Below are 25476 nucleotides of genomic sequence, written 5' to 3' on the forward strand. Positions count from 1 at the left end.
TCCAAGCCAGAGAATCCAGCCTTTGGTTTTGCGATTAACTTTTAACTTCATTTTAAGGTTCCCGAGCGCTGGTCGCCCTTCCGTTCCACAAATTTGACTGCGAAGAAAGAGCCTCATGTTGTTGCGTGGGAAAAAAAATTCAACATTGCAAACGTCTATAATGAATTTTTGGAAACTTGACTACAGGTTGAAACATTTCCTTGACTCAGATTGTAATGTCCACCTGTATGAAATTTACATTTTCCTTTTGAAAAATGTTAATGTTTAAATCACTTTGTTTTAGTCCTGAGAATTAGTGCACATTTCTCCTTGGATGTGCGTCCAAGTTATCCTCAGAGTGGTTTCCCTAAGACGGTATACAACTGTCATTAATAATGAGCCACACGACGAGGCAGCAGGATGCAGGCTCTGATTCTGGGTGCTGTTTCAGAGGACTTCAGTGCACTGTCCTATCGTGATCACAGAGAGCCTGTTGTTTCCAGTCTCGAAGGCCAAGGTGGCCTCGGCAGAGGAAATACGTCTCATGTGCACTCTGCCCCCTAGTATCTGGCAGTGACTCGGGAGATCCAGGGACAACTGTCAAACAAACACATCAGATGAGTCTAACTCCCGAGACGAAAGACTTGACTAAATGGTAACCGTCATTCTCTGGAGCTTGGCAGCTTTTTCAAACACTCTTTAAACCGTGAACCCCATGTTGGCCTGTTACACCCGCTTAGAACCTTAAGTCTTTGTTGTGGTTCTGGAGAAGCCTTTTTTTTCTCCAAGTCACATTCCTCTTTTGCCTCACTGTCTCTGTAGCATATGGGGCCAATCCGGTCATCAAGCTCATAGTGGAACCTCACCCGTATTATTCTGCCTTCTGTCAGAATTCCAATCAATATTCCAACATGACTCTCCGTAGAACTTGCTAGCTAAATGTGTTTGCGAGTAAAGATGGTGGTTATCTCTTCGTTTCCAATCCTTTGTTTTTAATTATTTACTAAAAAAATTCATTAGTGTTTATTTGGGGTGGGGGGAAGGGCAGAGAGAGAGGGAGACAGAGAATCCGAAGCAGGCTCCAGGCTGTGAGCTGTCAGCACAGAGCCTGACACGGGGCTCCAACTCACAAACTGTGAGATCGTGACCTGAGCCGAAGTCAGACACTCAACTGGGTCACCCAGGCGCACCCCGTCTTCCTTTCCAATTCTTCTTCTACTCCATCTCTCACCCCCTTTTCAGTGACTCCCTTGGATGGGGTCACTGATTGAACACCAAGGGTGTGCTGGGCACTGTTCTGAACGCTTTCCATACAACATTTTTACTGCCTGCTCATGGCAAAACTCTATGGGGACAACTGTTACTACTATGCCCATTTTACAGAGAAGTTAAGCAATTTGTTAGTAAGATGTGGAGTTGGGCATCCAGTCACCCAGGGAATCTGGGAAAATTGATCATTCCTAAGAAAACTTTGCTTTTCATACATCTGATTCGTGTTGTAAGAGTGTTAACAACATTCTGGGATGGCGGGTGAGATAGTGAAAAGGGTATAGTTGTCATGACGTATAGAATTGTTGAGTCACTGTATTGTACACCTGAAATCAATATGTATCTCTGCATGTTAACTATAGTGGACTTTTAAAAAAATTAATAACAAAAGAATCTTATTCCCCAAATACTTCTGTTGTTATTCAGTTATCTAATTTAAAGATTCCTACTAATACTCTCTCTTTTGGGGAGGGGCAATAGGTTTTCCATTAACTTTGGTGCTCTGTCTTTAAGGATGTTGAAATGTACTTGTTTAGGGATTTTTGTCGGTGGGATTGAGCTACCAAATGCACAAGAGTGTATTTCCACGACCTAAGTGTGAATTACTACTTAGGTGTGGGTTAACAGTTTCCTGATTCTTGGGGACTGTCTTGAGAGAGGAGAGTAGAGATTAGATGTGCTGCTGGGCCTGGGGTGGGAGACACTGACATTTTAAATCTGATCTGAAACATTTTTTTTTTTTAATTTTAGAGAAAAAGAGAGAGCGTGAGTGGGGGAGAGGAACAGAGGGAGGGAGAGAAAGGATCCTAAGTAAGCTCCGGGCTCAACACGGGGCACGATCCCACAACCTTGAGATCACGACCTGAGCTGAAATCAAGAGTCAGATGCTCCACCGACTGAGTCACCCAGGCGCCCCTGAAACATTTTGTTTATTAGCCCTCAGTGCCCATGTCGATCATTTACAAGTGTAGCTAGATTTCAAATCCTGGAGAACAATGCATAGTTTCTTTCTATTCTCTTTTTCTTTTGTTCCTTTGCCCTGCCTTGATGAAGATGAGGAATATGCCTCAAGCTTGACTTGGCTTCTCTGAGGTTCGAAAACGTACATGAAAGCTTTCAATTTGATTCGATCCCTTTTGATCTTTCCCTCTCCCCCTCTGAGCTCAGAGTCTCCTTTCTTTCTCAGTGCTGATTCAGGTCAAGGAGCAAGATCTTGGAACTCAATTACTGCTACAAAAGAGGATTAGGGGCCAAACTCATTCATGGGCCGTAGCAGGGCAAGGTTAAGTTTGGATTATACTCAGTCACTTGCGGTTTCTATTTGTCAGACACGTGCTTAGAGATGACAGGGAACCTGGGGCCCCTGGGGGCGCAGTCGGTTGAACATCCGACTTCAGCTCAGGTCACGATCTCACGGTCTGTGAGTTTGAGCCCCGCGTCGGGCTCTGTGCTGACAGCTCGGAGCCCGGAGCCTGCTTCGGACTCTGTGTCTCCCTCTGTCTCTGCCCCTCCCCTGCTCATGCTCTGTCTGTCTCCAAAATAAATAAACATCAAAAAATTTTTTTAGAAAAGACAACATCAACAGCAAAATAGGAAAAAATAGAATGGAGTACGTCAGAGTGCTTCCTACTTAGGAAGAGTAAAGATTGTTTTGTGAAATTTTGATTCTGAAACATGTATACAGATGTATGTAATGAACATGTATACGAGCATTGCCTTGCAGTGTAAAACTGTGTATTACTTACTGGAGGTCAAAAGGGTTGAAATTTTCTTTCTAGTACACACATTTTATAAGTTTTTATTTCTATTAATAATGCCTCTGCTTTGTTAAATCTCCCAGGTTTAATACTTTCGTTTGGCATTTCAAGAAGGGCAGGCTGGACTAGATCTTGAAAGTTCTCATTAGAAGAAACAAAGAATTTTTGTAACTTTGTATGAGGACAGATAACCAGATGTATGGCGATGATCACTTCACAATTCACACAAATATTGAACAATTAAGTTGTACACCTGAAACTAATATGTCAAGTATACTTTAATTAAAAAAAAACCCTGTGGACTCATTAAAATTCAATTTATTCATATAAAAATAATAAAATAAAGTTTTGGAACCCAAAAAAGGCCAGCCTAAAAAATTATTACTTAACCATGTACATACCTCATTTTATTGCACTTCACAGATCCTGTATTTTTTGAAAGTGTTTATTTATTTTTGAGATAGAGACAGATCGTGAGTGGGGAGGGGCAGAGAGAGAGGGAGACACAGAATCGGAAACAGGCTCCGGGCTCTGAGCTGTCAGCACAGAGCCCGACACGGGGCTCGAACTCACGAATCTCGAGATCATGACCTGAGCCGAAGTTGAAAGCTCAACCGATTGAGCCACCCAGGCGCCCCTACCCTTGGTCTTCTTGAGTAGCAGCATGGCCTTGATGTTGGGCAGGATGCCGCCTTGTGAGATGGTGACGCGGCCCAGGGGTAACTAACATGTATATATATATATATATATATATATATATATATATATATACACACACACACACACACACACACACACACACACGTATATCTTGGTCTTTCTTTCCTTAAGCAGCACATGATCTCCTATACACCATAGATATATAATTGATGACTCAGCCAAACAAAGAAGGAGCACTTTTCCATGCTTTTCCATTGCAATTCATCCTATCCAACGTGTTTCTACGATTTCATCTGAATACAGAGTCTAAAGATAAGACTCCCTTTGTCACCTGTAAATACTTTTTCTCTTTTCACGGCAGTCGAACTGGTTTGGAATGTGCGCGAACTGGTTTGGAAAAGGAGGCTAAGAAAACCATGTGTCATATGCATCTCTGTATTATTTGAAGATCCTCATTTTCTCTACAGAAGACTGGAACACAAATGGTATGTAGATGCATGAATCATAAGGTATGTTACGTATTAATAGTGGTTGATCAGTAGATCGTGTGCTGGTTAAGGATATAAGGAACCAGAGATACCTAACATTCATGAGGCCTGGAACAGACATCACACATCTAGGCGCCAAATATTCACGATACCCTAAATATAAGTATGTCCTGCCCTTCGAAAGTTCACATCATTGTGCCCCTCCCTGTTTACAAAAGACCTGCCTTAGTACCTGTTTTGGCTGACTGAAAAAAATCCAGAGGATTTTCACTTTCATGGAAAAAAAAAAAGTGAGACGTGAGAACAGCGTTTAGTGTTTGCTTTCCAGCCGGCCGCTAGGAGGCGCTAGAGAGGCCTCGCTGAGTTCCTGCTCCAGGAGCCACGCTGCATCTCAAGACAGAGCCGCCCTAGCTTTGAACTGGGGTCTGTGAGCCTTTGTGCTTTAACCTCAACTTAGTCGCACATCTGTTAGCAGGATGTGTCCGAAAGCGTCCAAGAGGCCTAAGCGAGGTTATTTTGGGGGGTCTGGAAAAGCTAAACATTTTTTCCGTATAAATGAATGGTCATTGCTTCTTCACTTTATGCCATCTCGACTTATGAAAGGTTTGATAAGAGAGTAGGGGCAACGTGTATACGGGAAACACTGAAGATTCAGGTTATGCTTCACGTGTGTGATCCCTCAGTATTTGTGAGTCCTTGGTTCGGCCACTCACTGGGGGAACCCATTCTGGCACCAGGTGTCCTCTACAGGCTCTTTGGAGAGCCATGGCCACGGCCAAGAGTGCTTGCCCCTGTGTCTTTCCCCTGGAGCAAGTGTGTGTTATCTATTCACATGACATCTTCCATCCTGGGCTCCCTGGTTGGAATCTCAACTCTGATCCTTCTAACCACTTGCTTCTGGCCGTGGGTTCCACTTGTGCAAATCTAGTATCTTAATTTGGTCTGGGAGGCTGTCTGTTTTGTGGGTGGTCCGCTTCCTTGTATCCAGCTGGGAAGCTCCCTGCATCAGGACAGTTTCCCACAAGCCACCTCGGTTAAGATCAAGAAGGATGAGGGAAGCAGAAGTTAGCTGCGAGGAGAAGTAACCTGTAAGACGTTGCAGGATGTGGAAGCAGGTACTCTAGGATCTTGTCCAGGGCCATAGGCATCGTCAGTTCCTTTTGCAATGGGTCTTTGAGTGGATCAGCCAGTGCATCACCATAGGTGACTGCCATTACCCCCAGGCCTTTCAAAAGTTCCTTTCATCAGAGGAGCACCCGGGTGGCTCAGTCGGTTAAGCATTGGACTTTGGCTCTGGTCACATTCTCACTGTTCGTGGGTTCGAGTCCTGTGTTGGGGGCTTGGAGCCTGCTTGAGATTTTGTGTCTCCCTCTCTCTCTCTACCCCTCCCCCGCTTGCACTCTGTGTGTCTCTCTCTCTCAAGAATGAAGACTTTTTTTTAAAGTTCTTTTCATCAGAACATGCATATCATAAACCAAAGACATTGTTTACAGCCATCTTAGTTTTTAAGATTAAAGTTCTACTTAATGCCTTTTCCGCTAATAACTCATGGGTTATGATTGACCCAGTCAGCTAATAAATTAACACAATCTGCTCTCAGCTTTAACACCTTTCCTTAGGAGCACACAGTTCTGCTTGCGTTTTTTTTTTTTTTTCTTGTTCCCAAGGTTGCACAGTAAGTACTATGCGTTCACGCTCCAGTGTACCACTTAGGACATGATAGTCTCCATCCTTTACCTTGTGATTAGAGGCTTTAAATATTATTTCATGCCATGTTTACAGCTTTTCTTCCCTGCTTAAGTGCCACCTTCGTCATGTTCTCAGCATTTTACGGTATCTTGGCTTAAGCTGTTTCCTAATGTGCTGGTCCAGCTGTAAATTTTTCAGAATTTTCCAAACTACTGAGGTTTTCAATCAGTCCTGGAGACGCTGGCCCTTGGCCCAGGTCATTCACTTCCCCTAGCAAATAGTTCTTGCTCAGTCTAGGGGTGGCCCAGTCTCTACCAACAGTTGCCTATCCGTAGGTAGATACATGATCTGAACTAAGCCAACATCATTCCTCATGGACTTCAATCAAGGAAATCAGTTCAAAGTGCTCTTGGTAGAGGCCACGCTCGGCTGCCAGTGTATAACTTTCTGGTTGCCTTTTGCTTTTTGAATGGTTCATGCCAAGTGTTAATACTATCCAATCAGAGTGAACTTCAAGCAGCTCATTTGCATGTAGTCATTCTTTACTTCTCATCCAGCCAGAGATTGGGTGGCACCAATACCTCATTTGAATACAGCAACTATAAATAGGTCCCTCTTGGTTCCAACTGTCGTTCTCTTCACTCATAGCAGTGAAGGCTGGATTTATGATGCCTGGCTCTTCTTTTAAGGATTTTGCTATTTCTATAAATGCCTCCCAGAGGGATTTTTCGCTACCTCTAAAAAGGACTCTAAGAAAACTTTCACCTCCAAAACTCAGAAGATTTGCAGGAGAGATGTTCCAGAGACCACGTGCCTGGAAGTCAGGATTTGTACCCCATTCTCTCCCGTTGCCTCTCACCTCTCTCTTCCTCCCTCCCACCTTGTCTTCCTCTCTTTCCTTTCCCTTCCCCCTTCTTTCTTTCTCCCCCACAACCCCAGGCTCTCGTTTCCACTGCCTTCTTACACGTCACTTTCCTTCTCTTAGCCTCCAAGAGGGAAAACCCCTTTGCCTGGCCGTCTGGAACCTTACCTTGCTATCTTCACCATGAGACAGGAAAGGTGTTCTGTCCAGGCTCCAGGTCAGAGAGTCTCGTGAAGGACTTCTGTTGGCCCAGCTCTGGTTGCGTCCCCAACTCTCGGACCTGATACCAGGGCTGGGCCATTAGGTAGAGCTCTTCCATTAGCCGAGTCTGTCTGATACGTGCCTGTGGTCACCTGGAGGGTTCTGGCTAGCTGTTACCATAGATCCAGAGTAGTATAAAGCACTAATCTTGACACACCAGGGAAATTGATTTGCATGGCTACGAACAACCTTCTTTTATGTGTATTTTTAATACATATTATATATAAATATATAATATAAAAAATATATCCTATAAAATGTATACATTTTTTTTTCTTGAGAAAGACCTAACCAAGAATCGACCTTGATAAAAATGATAGGTAAGAAGGCTTGTACTCAAATAGAATGTATTTATGAGGGAGAGAGCGAATCTCAAGGAGGGTCCATGCCCCGCGCTGAGCCCCACTAGGAGCTCGATCCCACGGCTGTGAGATCATGACCTCGGCTGAAATCAAAGGCTGAACGCTTAACTAACTGAGCCACCCAGGCGCCCCTATGAAAAATGAAATATAATAGGATAGACCAAGGCATTATTCAATAGAATTGAAAATCTGAGAGTATATCTCATGTAATAAAGGTAATTGTTTTATAAATATATTTGTTTCGATTCGTCCTCCATTCTGCTAATATGCGTGGTGCTGTCTCACTGTGGTTTCCATTTCCATTTCTCTACTGTCCAATGACGTTAACCACCTTTTATATCTTTAGCCACTTAGAATTTCTCTTTCGTGAAGTCGCTGTTCAAGACATTGGCCCATTTTTCTATTGGGTTGTCTGCCATTTCTCATTCTTTTCTCCCCTGTATTTAATTTGCCCATCCATTATGCAACTCTCTTCTTTTTCTCTTCTTTTTGTTTTCTACAAACTCCCCTTCCTCTCTATATTGTAAATGCCCAGAGGACAGAGCCAGAGTGTTCTCATCTTTGCATCGTGCTAAAACACCTGCGCAGAAATACCTGTTGTTCTGCATTTGGAGCTTCTCTTCATCCGTTAAGGTGGCCCAAGGTTGGGCCCCTGCACTTCTACGGGGCTTTTCAAGATGGTGGGATTTTCTTCTCTAGAACAGTTGCAGCAAAACCAGAGCCAGCTAGGTGTGTGAGAGTCCAGCTCTCACAGCCTACAGCATGTGTTTTACGTGGTAGGAACCAGAATCAATTCCTGTTGGAGGCACTGATGACTATTCGAGAGTCCTGGGAAAACAGGAAGAAGTTCCAACGATCTTTTTCAACCCCCAGAAAGAAACTTCTTTGGTACGTGAGATCGTTCTACACTCTCTTCCTTGTTATAGCTTCAGTATTCTTCTCCTTACAAATCATCATTTCATTTGAAAGCACCTCTGTGGTCTCCCTTCGGTTCTCGTTACATGCTCCAAGCTAGCTCCTTGTACCTTCTGGAAGTGCCCGTCTTGCCTCCACGTGAGCTTTTCAATTCTGTCTTGATTTCTAGTTAACCTCATTCATTTAATCCGTGCCTGGTCATTTCCTGGTCGTGAATCCCCTGGAATCTAGCTAGGATAAGTAGATCTCTGTTTTGCCTGATGCAAATAATCCTAATCTAAATAATTTGAAAATGGTCTATTCAATTTTAGCATGTGAATTTTAATAGAATTTAACTACATAAATAAACACCCATGTTTTGTACAATGTATACAAACCATAAAAAAGTTAATTCTGTGGATTACAGCCTGAAATTTCTGTCCCATGCTGAGCTCTATAACACATGACCATCGCTGCTAGCCGGTCTTCTCTGTGTCCATAATCACCCCCACGAAGGTACTTATCAGTGACTATTTTCACACAGATTTTTATTCATCCAGTATTTCCCAAAGAGGAAACTTCAAAGGCAACAGGGATTGACGTTTCAAGTGTGTCCAGCAGTTGTCAACCCTGGCTGCATGTTAGAAACCCTGCAGCGTGTCTAACAACCAGGGGCACCTGGGCTCCACCACAGACCAGTTCATTCAGTGTCTCTGCGGGTGGACCCCTCATCCGTGTGTTTTAGAAACTCCCCAGGGAGACCCAACAGGAAGCCAGAGGAGAAACGCTGAGGCTATGGCCAAGAATATGAAGGAAGAAGGACAATACGGAAAACGTGTCGCAAAGTTAATGGTCAGCATCATAAGTGTGCAACTCACTATCCTCACAGGCGGGTGATGGTCTTCTCTTTGGCCCAGTCCTGGATTTCTGCTTGTCCAAATGTGATGTAAAAAAACATGCCAAACATGTTGACGGCCGCAGATAGGAAAAAGACATTCCTCCATCCAGACACAGAATCCTGGAGGCAGAGAATGCAGAATGATCAGCCTCGGGTTTCCTTCTCCACCCATTCTCGAAATCTTCCATTTTGAGTATTGCAACATTGATCTCAGAGTATCTAGGGAATGCTATGCAATAGCGAAGAAGGTTTTGTGAAATTTTGGGGGGACAGAATGACACCACAACGAACATTGGGTACTGGGTTAAGAGGGATTTTTCTTTAAATCAAAATAAGTTAACCTACACTAATGTCTTTCTAGAAATTTGGATCTCAACATTCATGAAAATATCACATTCCTCATTGACAGTTATGCTTCAAGTGACTTTTTTTCTTAAGAAAACATTTATTTTTGAGAAAGAGAGAGAGAACAAGGTGGGGAGGGACAGAGAGGGAGGAGGCCAGAGGATCTGAAGCAGACTCCGTGCTGACAGCACACAGCCCGATGTGGGGCTCAAACCCATGAACCATGAGACCGTGACCCGAGCCGAAGTCCGACGCTCAACCGACTAGCCAACCAGGCGCCCTTAAAGTGACGTGTTTAAGACCTCACCCTTGCGTTCTCTCTGTTTAGTTTTGGTCTTAGCTGTTGACATCAGTGTCACCAGCCCCACTTGGGTGGACATCTCAACACGGCATGAGTTGTATTTGGCTGGGATGGTCCTTCTTATAGTTTGTAGTTCATTTCTGGCATTATAGTCACGGTGGACTCCTAGCTATTTGGTCAAACATTAACCTGGAAACTAGATCACATGGAGACGTATTAAAAATGAAACGAGGGAGAGACGCCCGGGTGGCTCGGTCGATTCAGCGTCCGACTCTTGATTTCAGCTCAGGCCATGATCCCAGGGTTGTGGGATCGAGCCCTGTGTCCTGCCCCACACCGCAGGCTGGCTCCGCTTTTCTCTGGGGGCCTCCGAGCCCTCGCGTCCCACTGAGCCAGCCTCACGGCCCATGACCACAGCCATGACCTCTTCACCATGACTTCGCTTCTCTTTTTTTACCGTGGCCTTGGGACACTTGGTGTTTTCGTTTTGTAATTTTTTTCTCATTAGAATTAGTCTGAACAGACTTCATAATCTTTGTCTCCTGCCCCTCTGTCTTCACCCCTTACCATCCCTTGACGCGTGCCATTCCCGCGGGTCAGAACCAACAACTGCCTCATGCGTTTGCTCCGGGAGGCCACCTGGGCTCTGTTCTCTCCACCTCTGCCCATTCTCAGCAAGGTAACATCCAGTCATTTGTAGAGGTTCAGCTTATACTGTTCTTTCCCTGGGAAACCCGACCTAATGAGACTGTCTTTCCGAGTCCCCTATGAGTAGAGTGGTTGTGTTGACACCCGTGCTTGTTGTCTCGGTCGGACCGTACAGTCGTGGAGGGCAGGGGCCCCGCCGTGACGCCCCAATGCCTCAAGCGGTACCTGCTGCTTGCAGACTTCAATAAACTGGCCAACCTGGCTGATGAGGAATCCGGTGGCTGTGGAAGAGATGATCCCTGCGATGAGCCCGAAGCCCCTGGAGATTCCCATGAGGAAACTTGCGTACCTATGGGGTGAACATTTCACAGATGGTTTCCTTTTTATTTTCTGTTGAATTTCATCTAGTTAATTAATGTATTTATTTTGGAAGGAGAGCCAGAGAGAGAGGAGGGGAGAAGGACAGAGAGAGAGGGAGAATCCCAAGCAGGCTCCACGCTGTCAGGGCAGAACCCGACGCGGGGCTCGAACCCATGACCCTGGGATCATGACCTGAGCTGAGATCAAGAGTTGGACGCTCAGCCGACTGAGCCACTGGGGCGCCCCAACAGATGATTCTATATAGAAAGCTGTCTAAGGCTTTTCAGCAACTCAGCTTTAAGGCAGTTCGGTTATTACAGCAAAGTCATTTTGCTTAATGCTGTGTTTTGTTCACCTAGAGACATTCAGGGCAATGTCTGTTTGCCAACCCTGAAATCATCTCTCTGCCAGGTCAACAACCAGGGATGACCTCAGTCTCCCCGGAGACCGGGATTCACCCCGATCCACATCCCAAGGCTGCTCCGCATGGCAGGCAGTTCGTGCAGTGCCCAGGACAACAGACTCTGGACAAAATGCCTGAATCCAAATCCTGGCTCCACCTTTGTGTGACCCTAGGCATGTCACTTAACTTTCTTGTGCCTTCCATCCTCTCCAGTTTAAAGTGAGGGCAGGTGCACCTGGGTGGCTCAGTTAAGCGTGTGACTCTTGATTTCAGCTCAGGTCATGAGCTCATAGTTCACGAGTTCAAGCCCTGTGTCGGGCTCCACGCTGACAGCACAGAGCCTGCTTGGGATTCTTTCTCTCCCTCTCTCTCTACCCCTCCCGTGATCATGCCCTTGGTCTCTCTCTCAAAATGACTAAATAAACTTAAAAAAAAAAAAAAATCATGATTTAGAGTGAGGACAACAATAGGGCCTACCCCATACAGTTGTGAGATCAGATGTGTCGATATATATGTCTATCGAGTAGGGCTTGGCTCATGGCAAATGCATACAGTTGAGGGAGCTAATATTATCAACTCTGAAAGCTTTTCAAGAACACATGTGTGTGGGCCCTTTCCCAGGGCACGCGGTTTAGTCTCGGGTGGGGAGGCTTGGGAAGCTTTTCATCTGAATAATACTGGCCAAGATCGGCAACTGTTGCTCTAAAATGCCTTAGGTCGTGGCCACGTAGTGACATTTCCAGTTAGCTGTCATCATTCATCATTCTATCGTCTTGCGCGTGTCATAACGGTAAGGAGTTGCAAGAGGAGGACTGAGGCCTAGCACCTCTGGAAGACCGTGCACGAGGGGAACAAACAGGTGTAAGTTTCTACCTGGGGGCGACATCTAAGGTGTTGATGATGAACCCCGAGTCGCACAGATTGCTAGTCCCAGGAATGAGTATCAGCAAAATAATGGTTGTCACGTAACTGGAAGCCACGAAGGGGAGGGCCACGGCACACAGAGACGGAAGGAGGAGCCCTGGACAATGAAGCCACAGCATCAGGAACCCTCGCAGACCACATGTGGGAAAAAGGATCAGTTAACCAAGCCCTTGCCCCGGTCCTTACCTAGGGATGAAAAGAGTTTTCGGACAGTGATTAGTCTGAGAAGATTCCTGGACAGAAGGAAGTCTGCCAGCTGGCCTCCTAGAATCGTGCAGCTTGAAGCAGCGATGAAGGGCAGGGATGACAGAACCCCGCTCTGAGGGAAGGAAACGTGTTCCATGAGTGTGGACGTGCATAGAGCACCAGGGAGGTTCAGGCAGGCAGGTGCCGTGAGCCCACCCCACGGACGTTCGAGTCTTTTTCAGGGAATTAGTGTCCTTTTCCACAGGGGAAGAACGCTGTCTCAGGGAAGAGGGCCACTCATGCTGCATTACACTGGTGTCCGGAGAAAAGTAACATTAATCTCTAAGGGAAACAGAGGAATCAGCCCGTGTGGCCGTGTCACACAGATCTGCCAGTCAGCGGTCGTGTAAGCCAAGGCCCATCATCTTACGTCTATGTGTCCCCGTGTCCGTACAATGGCAGTCATTACAATGCCTCTCTCAAGGTCATCGTGAAGGTTGTATGAGGGGTTACGTGCAAGGGCAGGATGCCGTGGGCAGCACAGAGCCGTTTCTCCTCATTGCCGTTACCATTTCCCCAGAAGGACCGGAAGTATACTCACATCTCTGATGTTAACGTGGAGCACGGAGCTGATGTAGGTCGGGAGGTATGTTATGATTATGGTGCATAACCAGAAATGGCTGAAAAACCCCGTGAAAATGGCCCAAAGCGGTAGGCATCTGGCCATAGCCTTTATGGGGATAGATCGTCTAGGAGAACTGGACTGAAAGGAAATATCTCGTCAACTTGGGGTTGGAACAGCCCCGAGGGGACCTCTCCTGTGAGCCCCACCGCCGCCCTAGGTACCTCTGCACGGGCCACAGGTAGGAGGGGTGCACTGTACCTGGTGAGCCAGTGAGGCCACGATGTGCTCCTTTTCCCGGGCGCTTATGCATGGGTGATGCGTGGGGTCATCATAAATCACTGTGAACCACAGGAGACAGCAGACGCAGCCAATGCTACCTGGGAAGCCGGGACCCAGTTAATTTTCAGGTAGATTTGTATGCTGGGGGAAGGGGGTGTCCTCCGAAATGGCACGCCTCTCCCTCAAAACACGCTTATCAGTTCATGCTTATTCCACCAAAGGACCTAAACTTTCCTTATTTCAATTCTTCTAAAACAAAATTCTTCTAAAAAGAAAAAAAAGCTCTCCAGTCTCCACCTGTCAAACACAGAGCGCCATCTGTCAATGTCAGAGCCGTCTGGAGAGAACACGGGGGTGGTGGGGGGGATTGTACCACTGCGCAGCTGGTTAATTACTCTTAGCGCCCCAGTACTTATAGTGTTTCTTATTACACACATTATTGTCTTACTTTGGAAGATGTGAATAGTCAGGATTGAAGAAGACAGGAGTCATACATACGTGAAACCACCTGCCAGAAAATCAGTGGGGCGAGGCCAAGTTTCTGGCATATTTGCAAAAGACGGTGTTATTTGTATTCAAACAATGCATCCGTTAGGGATTTCCGGAAGAAATATTCCTTGACGGTACGTGATTAACACGTGCAGACAGAAATGACCCGGGATTAGCATCATTAGTGAGGAAGCCTTGCAAGCCAGAACCGTATTGGATGGCATCCTTTGGTCAGAACAAGAGAACAGGCCTGTGTCTCGTGGCTGAGATGGGTCATTGGAAGAAGATTCGATGTTAACAGTCTCTGGGGCCTAATGTTCTTCAAATCCCCTCTAATGACTGGATCCGTCCATTCTTTTATTTATCGAGCAAGAAGCCAGGCGCTATGATAGTACCAAAGTGGTAAAAAAAAAGTATAGAATAGATTCCTTGCCTCACAAGTTCACAGTCTCGTGGGGAGGGACGGGGGGCAAATAGATAAGTGTGTGCCAGCATAGCTTAGAGAGGGAATTATCAGTGAGCACCACAGAGGGCAGGAAGACGGCATCTGACAGGATACGGCTTGGAGGTCTCCCTAGGGGGGCGCGAGTAAATCGAGCTTTGCGAGATCTGCCTGGCAGAGAATAGGTCAAAGCATCTTTGCAGTAATAGCAACTGTAATAAAATACGAAGACGCGTTTCAGGTGTGTGTCGCCAACTCTCGGTGACATTGCCGTGCCAACCACGGGGCAACTAGAGCCGGCATTTCGGACACGGTGGCGGAGAGTCTGCAGAAGACGCCAGGGGTGGGAGCAGAAGGCCGTGCTCCCCATTCCTCAGAGGCCAGCCCCGCGCGGAGTGTCATCTCCTAGACTGGGGTAAGGGAGCCACCGGTCCTCGGCGGCCTTCGTCACCTTCTGTTCCACAAAGGGCCCGTTCTCTCTTGTGGGCACGGGGGACAGAGAACGTGGGCATCACGCTGAACGGCTGGGACACGGGGCGCTCGGGACAGAAGGGAAAGGGACTCACCAAAGACGTAGAAGATAAACGGCCAGCCCAAGGCCTGGGAGATTAGTCCCCCCACGCAGAGGATGATGAAGGACCCAAACGCTGCCCCTGAGGAGAAGAGGAAGAAGAAACACTTACGACAAGACTGAGTGTTCTCCCTGGACGTTGTACCGGCAGCGAGGAGGCCGACTCAGAATTACTGCGTGAGGACAGCCTCTCTTCCCGCTCACGGGTCCCCCCCGGGACAGCCACGTGGAGTAACTGGGATGGACCAACAATACTGATGCGCCTCCTGACACTGCAGCGTGGCTCCCTGAACACCAGGGAGCGCCTCTGCCCCCCGTTAGGGCGCATGTCGTCGGCAGCAAAGTCCTGGAGTCCCGTGATCGGCTCCCACGCAGCCACTCTGGCCACCCGCCGGCGGTTCGCATGTGGACAATTCACGCGATCTCGCACACGGGTTAATTCCCTCTTTGGTAACATGGGAGCTTACAACGTACTTAATGGTCAGACACTTGTGAAGATTAGCCCAGAACAGCAAAGAGCTCAGAATCACTTGGGCTCTTCAGACTCTCCTTTCCAGGCTGATGTCTGTCTCTCCTTACTGCTGTGAAATCTGCTCGTCTTAATTCCCGCTTGTGTGTCTTTGCTGAAATGGTGTTTCAGCGCCATTAGGGAAGTATTATATAAATTTACTTGATTGTCTTTACATTTATGCAGACCCAAGTTCCAAACGTTTTCCCACAATGCATTTCTAACTACGCCAGCTCACAGCCGCTTCTAAACCCCAGTGGCTTTACAGCACCGAGGTAGCTCTCTCTTACAGAGGCTATGTAACCGTCTCACGTTGTTCAATCTCTCGGTGGCACTTCCTCCTGCCCCCCCCCCCCCCGCCCCCAGACATCCCAGGCAGAGAAAGAAAGACGCGTTTGGGTGAGGCCGATTCCAAAGCTCTAATGCACGTGTATATCCTTACCTGACCCCGCAATGCTGGTGAGTTTGCTTCGTTCGAGTGGGGGAGCCCACTTTGCCCAGATGGTAAACTGACCTGTCCAGGCCATGCCCTGAAATGAACATCATTAAGACCTTCGGTCTTAGTACAGTTCAGGTACCTGTGTCCCGCTCCGAACGAGAAAGTATCTGGATACCTGGGCCATGCCCTGGATCATCCGAATCACAATAACCAAAATCACTCCGAAGTCAGCAGCCAGCGGTGTAAAGAGGGTGAGGAGGGAGGAGATCAGCAAACCAGCACCAAGCATCTGTTTTGCTCCGAATATCCCTGCCAAATATCCACTTGGGATCAGAGTCACTACTATCCCATAGCTGATGGAGCTAAAGATGATACCCTGAGTCTCTGGGCTCCATTCATATACAGAGGCCTGGGGGGCGGAAAAAAAGAAAATGCTTCGCTAAGAAGTTCTTTTACGAGAATCTACTTTATTTTTTTATTAAAATATTTTTTTAATCTTCACTTATTTTTGAGAAAGAGACAGAGTATGAGTGGGGAAGGGGCAGAGAGAGAAGGAGACACCGAATCCGAAGCAGGCTCCAGGCTCCGAGCTGTCAGCACAGAGCCCGCCGCGGGGCTGGAACCCACGAACAGTGAGATCATGATCTGAGCTGAAGTCCGAAGCTCAACCGACTGAGCCACCCAGGTGCCCTGCAAAAACCGACTTTAAAACCAGTGCTGCTTGGGTTGGTGGGATCCTGGTATAAAAATCTACTTATCTGTATTTGTTACCTAGCAAATATTCCACCTCTTCCAAACGTGCAACCAATTATACCCCTAATTTGCTCCTTTCAGAGGAAGAGTAAAAACAAAGGAAATGAAGAAGGAAAGAGATAAAGAAATGATTACGTGGTAAGAAGAGGTGCATGAAAAACAGCCATTGAGAGAGATTTCACCTGAGAAAGAGTTTCCTTTAACTGTGTGCTTCCGGGAAAAGTTCGGTGACATGTTGACTTCTATTTCAAAAATATTAGGAAAGCACAACTTCCCTGAATTCTCATCAAAATCTGTCCTTAAAATCAAGTTGAGGAATTATGGTCTGCCCTGGCAGAGATGACTTCCTGAAACACGCACTGCACGTTAATGAGATCACATTCTTCTTATGAGGTAAGCCAATAAATAATTTTTGGCAGCCTACTAGGCTTGTGGCATCATGCTATAAATTGAAGAGACAAAGAGAAATTTGAGAAGAGACAAAAACAATTTGCAAAGGTCCCAGGAAGGAAGCAATACTTGGACCACCCTTTGAAGGATGATTATGATTTGTACAAAGAGAAATAGGAAAATTCATTTTTGTTGAAGAGCGAAAGTAAACTTGTAGCATTTGGAGTGAAACCAAATGCTGAGAAACTAACCAGGACTCTGAGCTGCTCAGAACAAGGACCTTCCTTGGACCACTGACAGCAGATCTGAGTGTGCTGAGAAGTGGGACCAGGTTTTTGGAGGAGCACAGCACGTCGAGAGAGAGGGAGAGAAAGAGTATGAGCAGGGGCCAGGGACAGAAGGAGAGAGAGAATCTTAAGCAGACTTCACACCCGACGTGGGGCTCAATGCAGGGCTCAGTCTTAACCACCATGAGATCATGACCTGAGCAGAGATCAAAAGTCAGACATTTAACCAACTGAGCCACCCAGGCGCCCTGAAGCTGTCTTGTATTCTTGAGCACAAGAATGTGAATGTGTAGAATGAATGATGGAAAAAAGACTGGAGGCAGAGAGGTCATTATAAATAAGCTGGGTCCAAGGTAATACAATCATGAAATACAAAGGTAACATCAGAAATCTACAGTAAGGGGCACCTGGGTGGCTCAGTCGGTTAAGCGTCTGACTTCGGCTTAGGTCGTGATCTCAGAGTTCGTGGGTTCGAGCCCCACATCAGGCCCTGTGCTGTCAGCTGGAGTCTGGAGCCCGCTTCGGCTTCTGTGACTCCCTCTCTCTCTACCCCTCCCCTACTCGAGCTCTGTCTCTCTCCCTCTCAAGAGTAAATAAACATTAAAAAAAACAACCCTGCAGTAATTGATAGTTTAAAGGAAAAAATTTAACAATAGGGTATAATCCTGATTCTTCTACAATCCTGTGATAAAGATTTTATTTAACTCATTGACGAAGAAGGAATTGGTAAGCTGTTACAGCTGGCCCAAAGAGAACTCAGAGACCCATAAGCAGGAAGTAATGCTGATATACTTACCCCTGTGTTAAATTCCTTGATGGATGTGCTGGGGTTGCTGAGGGTATCTGCCAGAGGTCCTTCTGCGGAGGCGTTGGATAGACCATGCGGCTGAGAGCTGTTCACCATGGCAATGATTGCAATGCTCAGACTCACACGCTGGGTTATCATGGTGAAGTTTGAGAAGTGCATGATGAGAGCCAGTCCATAGCGTAAGGAACAGAAACCTGGAGCTAGGAGACAATACGGAAGGACGCACTGAGCATCCTGACTGAGGCCGCCGTCTTTCCGTTTCTCCCACGACTACACCTGGAAAACAACAGGGCCCTTGCTCTGCCCCACTGCCTTCTCTCGCCAAAATAACCATGACTATGGTGCTCCTTGGCCATATTCTTAAATTGACTTCAAGACAATGAATCTGGGCTCTTACAGTCAAGCAAAGCAAATATGACCTTTTTCCAGAGGTGTGGGAAGCAGATGGTAACTGTAGGAAAGTCTAAGGGAGGGCGCTTATGTCATATTGTCCCCAGTAAAGTGAGTGGGGGAGGGGGGAAGATGGAGGTGGGGGGGGGGGTCAAACCGGTCCCCCAGCTGTGAGTCAGAGGTCCTGTCCGTTTTGCATATACATTTACCGTAAAGCTGGGAGCTTTATACTTACCACGGAGCTGCCTTTGAAAGAAGCTGACGGAACACCCAAGGATTCACTTTTAAATATCTGAGATAGTGTGTGTGGAAACGAGCACCGCCCCACCCCACCCCCCCCTCCCCCGACTCCTGAATGTGACGCTCACTTGGAAACACCTTTGTCATGTCACTAGACCCTGCCTCCACGTATGCCCAGCTTTCAAGAACTAACACAGCGGGGCTCCTGGGTGGCTCAGTCAGTTAAGTGCCCGAATTGAGCTCAGGTCACGATCTCCTAGTTTGTGGGTTTGAGCCCCGTGTTGGGCTCTGTGTTGACAGCTCAGAACCTGGAGCCTGCTTCGGATTCTGTGTCTCCCTCTCTCTCTGCCCCTCCCCCGCTCACACTCTGTCCCTCTCTCAAAAATAAATAAAGATTTAAAAAAAAGAAAGAAATAACTAAGTAACTAAGGGCCACTTTTACTGAGTTTGGAGGTGATATGGCAACGGGCGAGTATTCAATATGTTACAAGAGCAACACATTCTTTAAAAGTCCCCACAAAACGCAACAAGGGACCAATGTTGCAAGGGTTCCCAAGCGAATGATGGATTCAATCTCTTCTGTAGATTTGGAGAAATGGAACTAAAGAGAACCAAAAAGAGGGCCTGTGAACAAACAGATAAAAATGTAAGGAAAGAAATCATTTGTAATGGCCAAACAGCCTCAGTGATAGGACTGTTTGCCTGCGAAGGACTTCTTTCCATGCCACTGGAGGATTCCAAAGCCGCTTGGCAATCACATCATGGCAGGAATTCATGCACAAGTTGTTTAAAATGACTGTTTCAAGACTTATTCCGTTCCTTACGTCCCAGGATCTGTTGGGCATTTGTCTTGATTTCTAAGAGGTGACTCAGTGGGGCTCCCTAAAAAAAAGCAACGGGTAACAGGACGAGGGGCCAGAGCTGGTCCAGTGTTGTTCAGAGAGTCTTTATAATGGGTGACATGATAAGAAAGAAAGAAAGAAAGAAAGAAAGAAAGAAAGAAAGAAAGAGGGAGGGAAGGAGGGAAGGAAGGAAGGAAGGAAGGAAGGAAGGAAGGAAGGAAGGAAGGAAAAAGAAAAAGAGAAAGAAAGAAAGAAAGAAAGAAAGAAAGAAAGAAAGAAAGAGAAGGAAAAGAAAGGAAAAGAAAACAGGAAGAGAAAGAGAGGAAAAAGAGCCGTGGAGATAAGCTTCCAGCCTTCCAGCAAGTAGTCTTGATGGGGAGGATTTACCTTTCTTGGGCGAAGGCTTCTTGTCCATTTGGCTCCTCCGGAGGCAGTGGTAGGCTCTGTGGTGGACTTTCCCTCTGCCCCGAATCTCTTTCGCCACGACTGGTTTTGATCTACGGAGTGAACAACAATCTGAAACACGGCACACAGATAACTGTCTCATGTTAACGTGGTCCTCTCTCAGCACCGGTAAAAGTTTTGATCCAACACGGCTATACGATTGACATTTTGAGCATGCTTCTTGATTTTTACGCTAATGGAAAAGTCAGTTTTTACCAGAAAATCCAGCTGTAAGCACCAGCTATGTGACTTAGAGCCTCATCATTTAAATTCTCCAACCATTCATTCTTATAAGAGTAAGCCTCTTTCTGGAGTGTGCCACAAGAATTAAATGAGAAAATTGCAAGCCACAGAGAACCAAAGGCGAGGCATGTTGCGGCTTCAGGTGGGTCAGAGGACAGGAAAGTTAAATAAAGCTCGGGAGCTGGGGAGAAAGTTCCAGAATAGCCCTTTCTCTCCTTATGATCATGTTGCCATCCCTTCTGTACAACCAGAACGATGCTGTATTGTGGCTTCTCTGAATAGGACGGGGGACATTGCATAACACTTAATGTTTAAGTATTACCTTTGAGGCTCTAAAATGTTCATTGTTGCCTTTGCTACACACAATTTGGACACTTTCTTGGGCTGAAAAGTTCTTCAAACCGTGTGTAAAATCACACTGAGTGAGGCTTTCTACTACAATTCCAAATATATCCAGTTATTTTGACAGGAAAAGAGAATTCATGATCCCCAAATTTGATACTCCTATAGCAATCAAACTCTCTCAATGGATACATACATTGATTTCCTTTAGGAACAATCCTCATCCTAAGATCGCTGTCAATATGGCAGCCATTCCTAAACTTTACAAATACTGGATCATGCTTATATTTCACCGCTCAAAACTTTGCATTCTTTCTGCACACAAATTGAACAAGACTTATCTGCACCCTCAGGGATGTTCATAACCTATGACTTTAGGATAGAGGCTCATAAAGAATGAGAAGATGAAGAATTTTGTCCCCCCATCATTCGCGCCCATGTTGATAGCTGCACGTCCCCAGAAAGAGAGGCAGGTTCACATAAGCGCCAGCAGTGGCTAATTCTGGGTTATGGGACACGGTGGTCACATTATTCTAAAGGATTTTCCATATCTGCTAAGTGCCTTTGCTGTTTGTTTGTTTTGTTTTTTTACAACTTGTAGACACTCGTGTTATACCGAGAAGCCGCTAGTGTGAAAGATCGATGATTGGGCCTCCGGTAACACAGGACAGTCTTCTGCTCGCCAAGTGTCTCCTGAATTCTAAGAATAAGATCTGCCCATCTAAGTTTTGAAATTTTCTTTTTTGTTTACCTGGACCTAGATGGATGCCCAGTTGCTAAACAAGAGAAGGTCAGCACCAGGAATCATGTTGGCTTTCGTCCTGCCGTGGAGGGCTTACGAGCCTTGCAAACATCTGGCTGAGATCAGGAGCCCAGGTCAGTGCGTTTCACTCAGATCCTAGCTGAAGCAAAATGGAATGGACGCCTCGTTTACCCAGAGTTTGGACCACTTTCTGTCTGATTTCCCCTGTTATGTAAGATCCCAAGACTTGCCTGAAGGCGACTTTTTCACCGTACGTGCAACCAAGAGTCATCACACCCCAGCTACAGATTCCCCACCAACCGCTCTGATAAGTCCTGCAGGCCCCGAGCCCTAGAGGTGAAAGACGCTCGAGATCTTCTGCCCAACCGTTCACCGTGCTGCTGAGAAAACTGCAGTGTGGGAAGTCCGAGAAGCGGACACAGGCCACGTAGGTCACAGAGCCAGCACCGGGTCTCCTGACGCCCAGCCTGCTGCTGCCTCTGTCCGCTAGAGCCACTTGCCCTATATGCTCATATTTTACGCACAGCCTAGAATGCAGTAGGGCAGGCTCTTTCGGGAGGGTTCCACAGGGGAAGTTACATGGCTTTCCTTTTTTCAGTCGTTTCTTCAAGAAGGACATTTGATGGTGAAGATACTTTCCAGTCGAGCTTCGAATAGTTAAAAGAATAAAACGACTGCCTTTTCTTGCTGTTTTTGTTAGTGCAATCCTGCCACAAACCTTCCTTTCCCTTGTATCTGTTGCCACCCCGCCTTAGCTTACACGACTTAACAGGCTGTTGTGAATTTTGTCTCAATAGCTGACTTCAGTTGTGAACTTCCGGTGTCCTTTGCACGAGACAAACAGACAAATCGGGCAGACCTCCCAAACCACTGTAGCCTAGGGGCTCTCGGGACGTTGTAATGGAAACGATTTTCCTAAAGTCATCGCAGGAGCCCGTGAAATGACGGGATCTGTGCCTTGTCACGACCGATAGGCGCTCAGAGACAGTGGTTTGAGTCTGGGTCCAATTGTAAACATGGTTGAGGACCCTCCATTCTACAGCGACATTTCTAAAACCTCGTGAGTCAGAGAGGCAAAACTATACGTAGATATAGGAAAATGGAAAAGAAATGAAACGAAAGTCTATCTTTTAAAAATAATTTCATGCGGGGCACCTGGGCGGCTCAGTTGGTTAAGCGACCGACTTCGGCTCAGGTCATGATCTCGCAGTCTGTGCGTTCGAGCCCCGTGTCGGGCTCTGTGCTGATGGCTCAGAGCCTGGAGCCTGCTTCCGATTCTATGTCTCTCCCTCTCTCTACCCCTCCCCTGCTCACGCTCTGTGTCTCTCTGTCTCTCAATAATAAACGTTAAAAATAATTGAAAAAAAATACAGATAATTTCATGATACAATATTGAGTTGTATTTGATATAAAATTAACAACGTAGAAAATATGGTTTAGGCCTAAGCAATAGAATCGTTTTTTCCTATTGGCCTCAGCCTGGAACTCACCGTTTCATTATAGTGGTCTTTCGATTGCTTGGATTTCCCCTAATCCCCAGCCTGTCTTGCATCATCTCTGTTAGTCCAATCCCCCAGTTTGCTCAGAGTAAATGTTACATGTGGCTGAAAGAGCATGAACCTGTGGTTCAAAGGGTATCCAGGGACTACGTTCTTCTCTGCCATTCAGAAGCTGAGCCTTTTCAGTTCAGCTTTTTCACAATTTCATACACTAGGGGAGCTTTCGTTGAAGACGAAATAGAAACAATCAGGAAGCATGGGGATAACATTACTTCACGGGACTATTGCGAGTGGGAAAAAAGGTCTGACGCATGCCTTCTGATTGTAAAATGTACGTTGTAAACGGTTATTGACGTCAACTACAGCAATAATAATGCTCTCTCTCTCTCTCTCTCTCTCAAATAAAGAAAACAACACATTCAAGTGGGTTCTTCTACTAGAATCCCCGAGATGGGAGAATAAGGGATGCATCTTGCTAGAACATCAGAGAACATCAGAGAACAAGAAGCAGTTTCTTCCATGTTAGTAAGACTGGGGCCCCTTTGTGTCACCTGCCCCTACCTTTCTGAAACATCGGTAGGGCTGAAGTAAAACCGGTTATTCCAGTAGGTAATTTATGTCATGCGGTCAATTCACGTATGGATTTAATCGCGGAAAAAAAAAGAAAGAAAGAAAAAGAAAAACCGTATCAAGCACCAAGAGTGGGTGATCCTAGAAAGCAGAGTAACGCCAAAATCAAGCGCAGGTGGGTCAGTGCCTTGGGGGACTCACGGCTCGGCTAGCCAGGAGATGCGCAAGATTCCCCTTGACCCTTTCCTCCAAGTGACAACCTCAGGCTTGCCTTCCAGGGCAACCGTGCTTTGGACTAGGGACCTTCTCTGGCAGGTTGGGAGAAGGCACCTTCTTCAGTCTTCACCAAGAGCTTCCCATCGGAGCACCTGTGGGTGCTCATCATGGTCTCTCTGAGCATCTTCCCTGAGCTCTGAGGGCAAGGAGCCAGGTGAGCTCCACAAGCATGTACGTTCTCTTGCTTTTATCTTACTCACAACTTCCCATTCGCCTTTTGTTTTTGAGACATCATTTCAAATATACGTGGCAATCTGAAAAGACTCATCAGTCACAGTCCCCGAATCCAAGCCTTGTTAGTTCTGATCCAGCATTTTATCCCACAGTGAAACCCACCCAGCTCCCCAAGGTGCCACAGTTAATACAGAATCCCCAGAGAAGGGACCATTGTCCAGTGTCCATGGACATCGGTGGCCTCTGAAGCCGTGCTCTAGAGTATCGATTGAATCGATTGCACGTTTTAGAAAGTCTCTTCTTCATTTTGAAGCCAGAAACCGTTCCCAGACGGGAATCCTTAGGCCGCTTTCATGGTGCTCCTCTGACTTCCCCTCAAAGCGCTCCCTCCCTTTAATGGATCTCTGATTGATTAGTAATTATCCTCAGACCCAAAAAGAAGAAAAACACTTACCTTCGCCATTAAACCAGTATTTTAAGCCCTAGACTACAAGGCTACTTGAAGAAGTTTCCGTCCCTTCCTCCCTTTCAAATAATTCCACAGAGTTTCACAAGGATAAATAATTAGCCACGTGGCAGTCAGACAGCATCAGGTTTGGCCCCACATTCTCAGAGCAGAGAGCCTGGGTTTGACTCTGCTGCTTAATTTTTAACTTCATTTTCAAGTCCCCGCTGATAAAATGAGTGTCTCGAAAGGTGACATCATGTTTTTCTGCTCAGAACTGTGCATGCAACCAAAAAAAGTCAACAAGCATTTTTCCTGAAAGGAAGGGGCCATGGTGTGGAGGAAACAGCAAAGCTCTTAGGATCGGAGAAATGACGTCAACCCCACCTTCACTTCCTGGTGTTTTCTGTGGCCTTGGACAAGTCACCCGCCTTCTGTGAATTGCTTTCTACATCAGTAAAGCAAGGTTCTAATACTGAACTCGTGGGGGGATTGCACAAATTAAATGAAATATTTATGCTGACCGATAGTAGGTCCTCAATAAACGAGACGTTCCCAGGGGTTCTGGTAAGTCAGCTAGACTTTCCTTAAGCTTTTGGTGCCCACATGCTAATAAATGTGGACGCTGGCTATTCCGATATCTACTCATGAAGCGACCCTGTGTTGGGGAACGTCATCAAAAACGTGTGACCACCGGCTGACCCATGAGCTAGACCTGGGCTCTCAGAGCCTCCTCGCCCTCTCCTCTGTCCTAGGAATGTGGGTCCCGCTTGTCCTTCCTGCTTCCAGAGCCTGCTCCAAGGACATGGCCTGGAGATGGTGATGTGGTGTTGAGAACACCCAGTTGGGGCCTCGTTATAAACTTCGAAGATTTGGAGGTGGGTGCAGAGATCCGTTCGTTTTGCTGCCACCCACGACAAGTGTCGCATGCACATTTCCTTTGCTATTATTAAAACCCGTCACCTACCAACCTGGAGTGGCCTGCCTCTTTCTTCAGTCTCTCCCTGCCCTCTGAGTCCAGGAGCCAGTTTCCGAATACGCTCGGGATGTCCCCAAGAGCGGTGCAAACCAGTACCCTGAACCCTTCCTTCCTGCTGCTTCTCTGAACCTTTTGTACTCCAGGCTCTGCTCGACTCCTGATTTCTTGGATTGTGTCTCAGTTGTGAGTCGTAGTTTTTGGTCTGTGGTTGCTACCGGATACTTCCAGTTTCACTCTTGGCCCTTATAAATGAAGTGAGGGCCCACCCTCTCTCGCTTCATTAGCTTCAAACTGCCGTGGCTGAGTTTCCTGTCAGGTCTGACTCCCCAGACTCCCCCAGAGAGCCAACTGGAGTCAGCCCCTTAGTTTAACTCCTTGGTTCCTTTGTATTG

At 46.6% G+C, this 25476-nt stretch overlaps 2 protein-coding genes across 4 annotated transcripts in view; one reads left to right on the plus strand and one right to left on the minus strand.

The window, feature by feature from the left end:
• Nucleotides 1–25476, plus strand: part of LOC106989350 (histone H2B type 1-A) — a 340681-nt gene that overhangs the window by 144440 nt on the left and 170765 nt on the right. The window lies entirely within an intron of this gene.
• On the minus strand, nt 8543–24276 carry SLC17A2 (solute carrier family 17 member 2). Of its 3 annotated transcripts, none has more exons than XM_027040456.2 (13): nt 24115–24275; nt 21130–21276; nt 19737–19846; nt 17866–18077; nt 15815–16048; nt 15643–15730; nt 14688–14774; nt 13170–13288; nt 12888–13049; nt 12287–12419; nt 12050–12197; nt 10672–10762; nt 8543–9239 (listed from the first exon to the last, which is right to left on the minus strand). In XM_027040456.2, exons 3-13 carry the CDS (start codon nt 19762–19764, stop codon nt 9105–9107), a joined length of 1437 nt encoding a protein of 478 aa, XP_026896257.1. In that variant the 5' UTR covers nt 19765–19846; nt 21130–21276; nt 24115–24275; the 3' UTR covers nt 8543–9104. The 3 variants fall into 3 exon arrangements, with proteins under 3 accessions (XP_026896257.1, XP_026896256.1, XP_026896258.1); XM_027040455.2 differs by having other exon boundaries at nt 21130–21280; XM_027040457.2 differs by lacking the exon at nt 15815–16048 and having other exon boundaries at nt 21130–21280; nt 24115–24276.

Source organism: Acinonyx jubatus, chromosome B2, assembly GCF_027475565.1.
Source record: "Acinonyx jubatus isolate Ajub_Pintada_27869175 chromosome B2, VMU_Ajub_asm_v1.0, whole genome shotgun sequence".
Lineage (NCBI taxonomy): Eukaryota > Metazoa > Chordata > Mammalia > Carnivora > Felidae > Acinonyx > Acinonyx jubatus.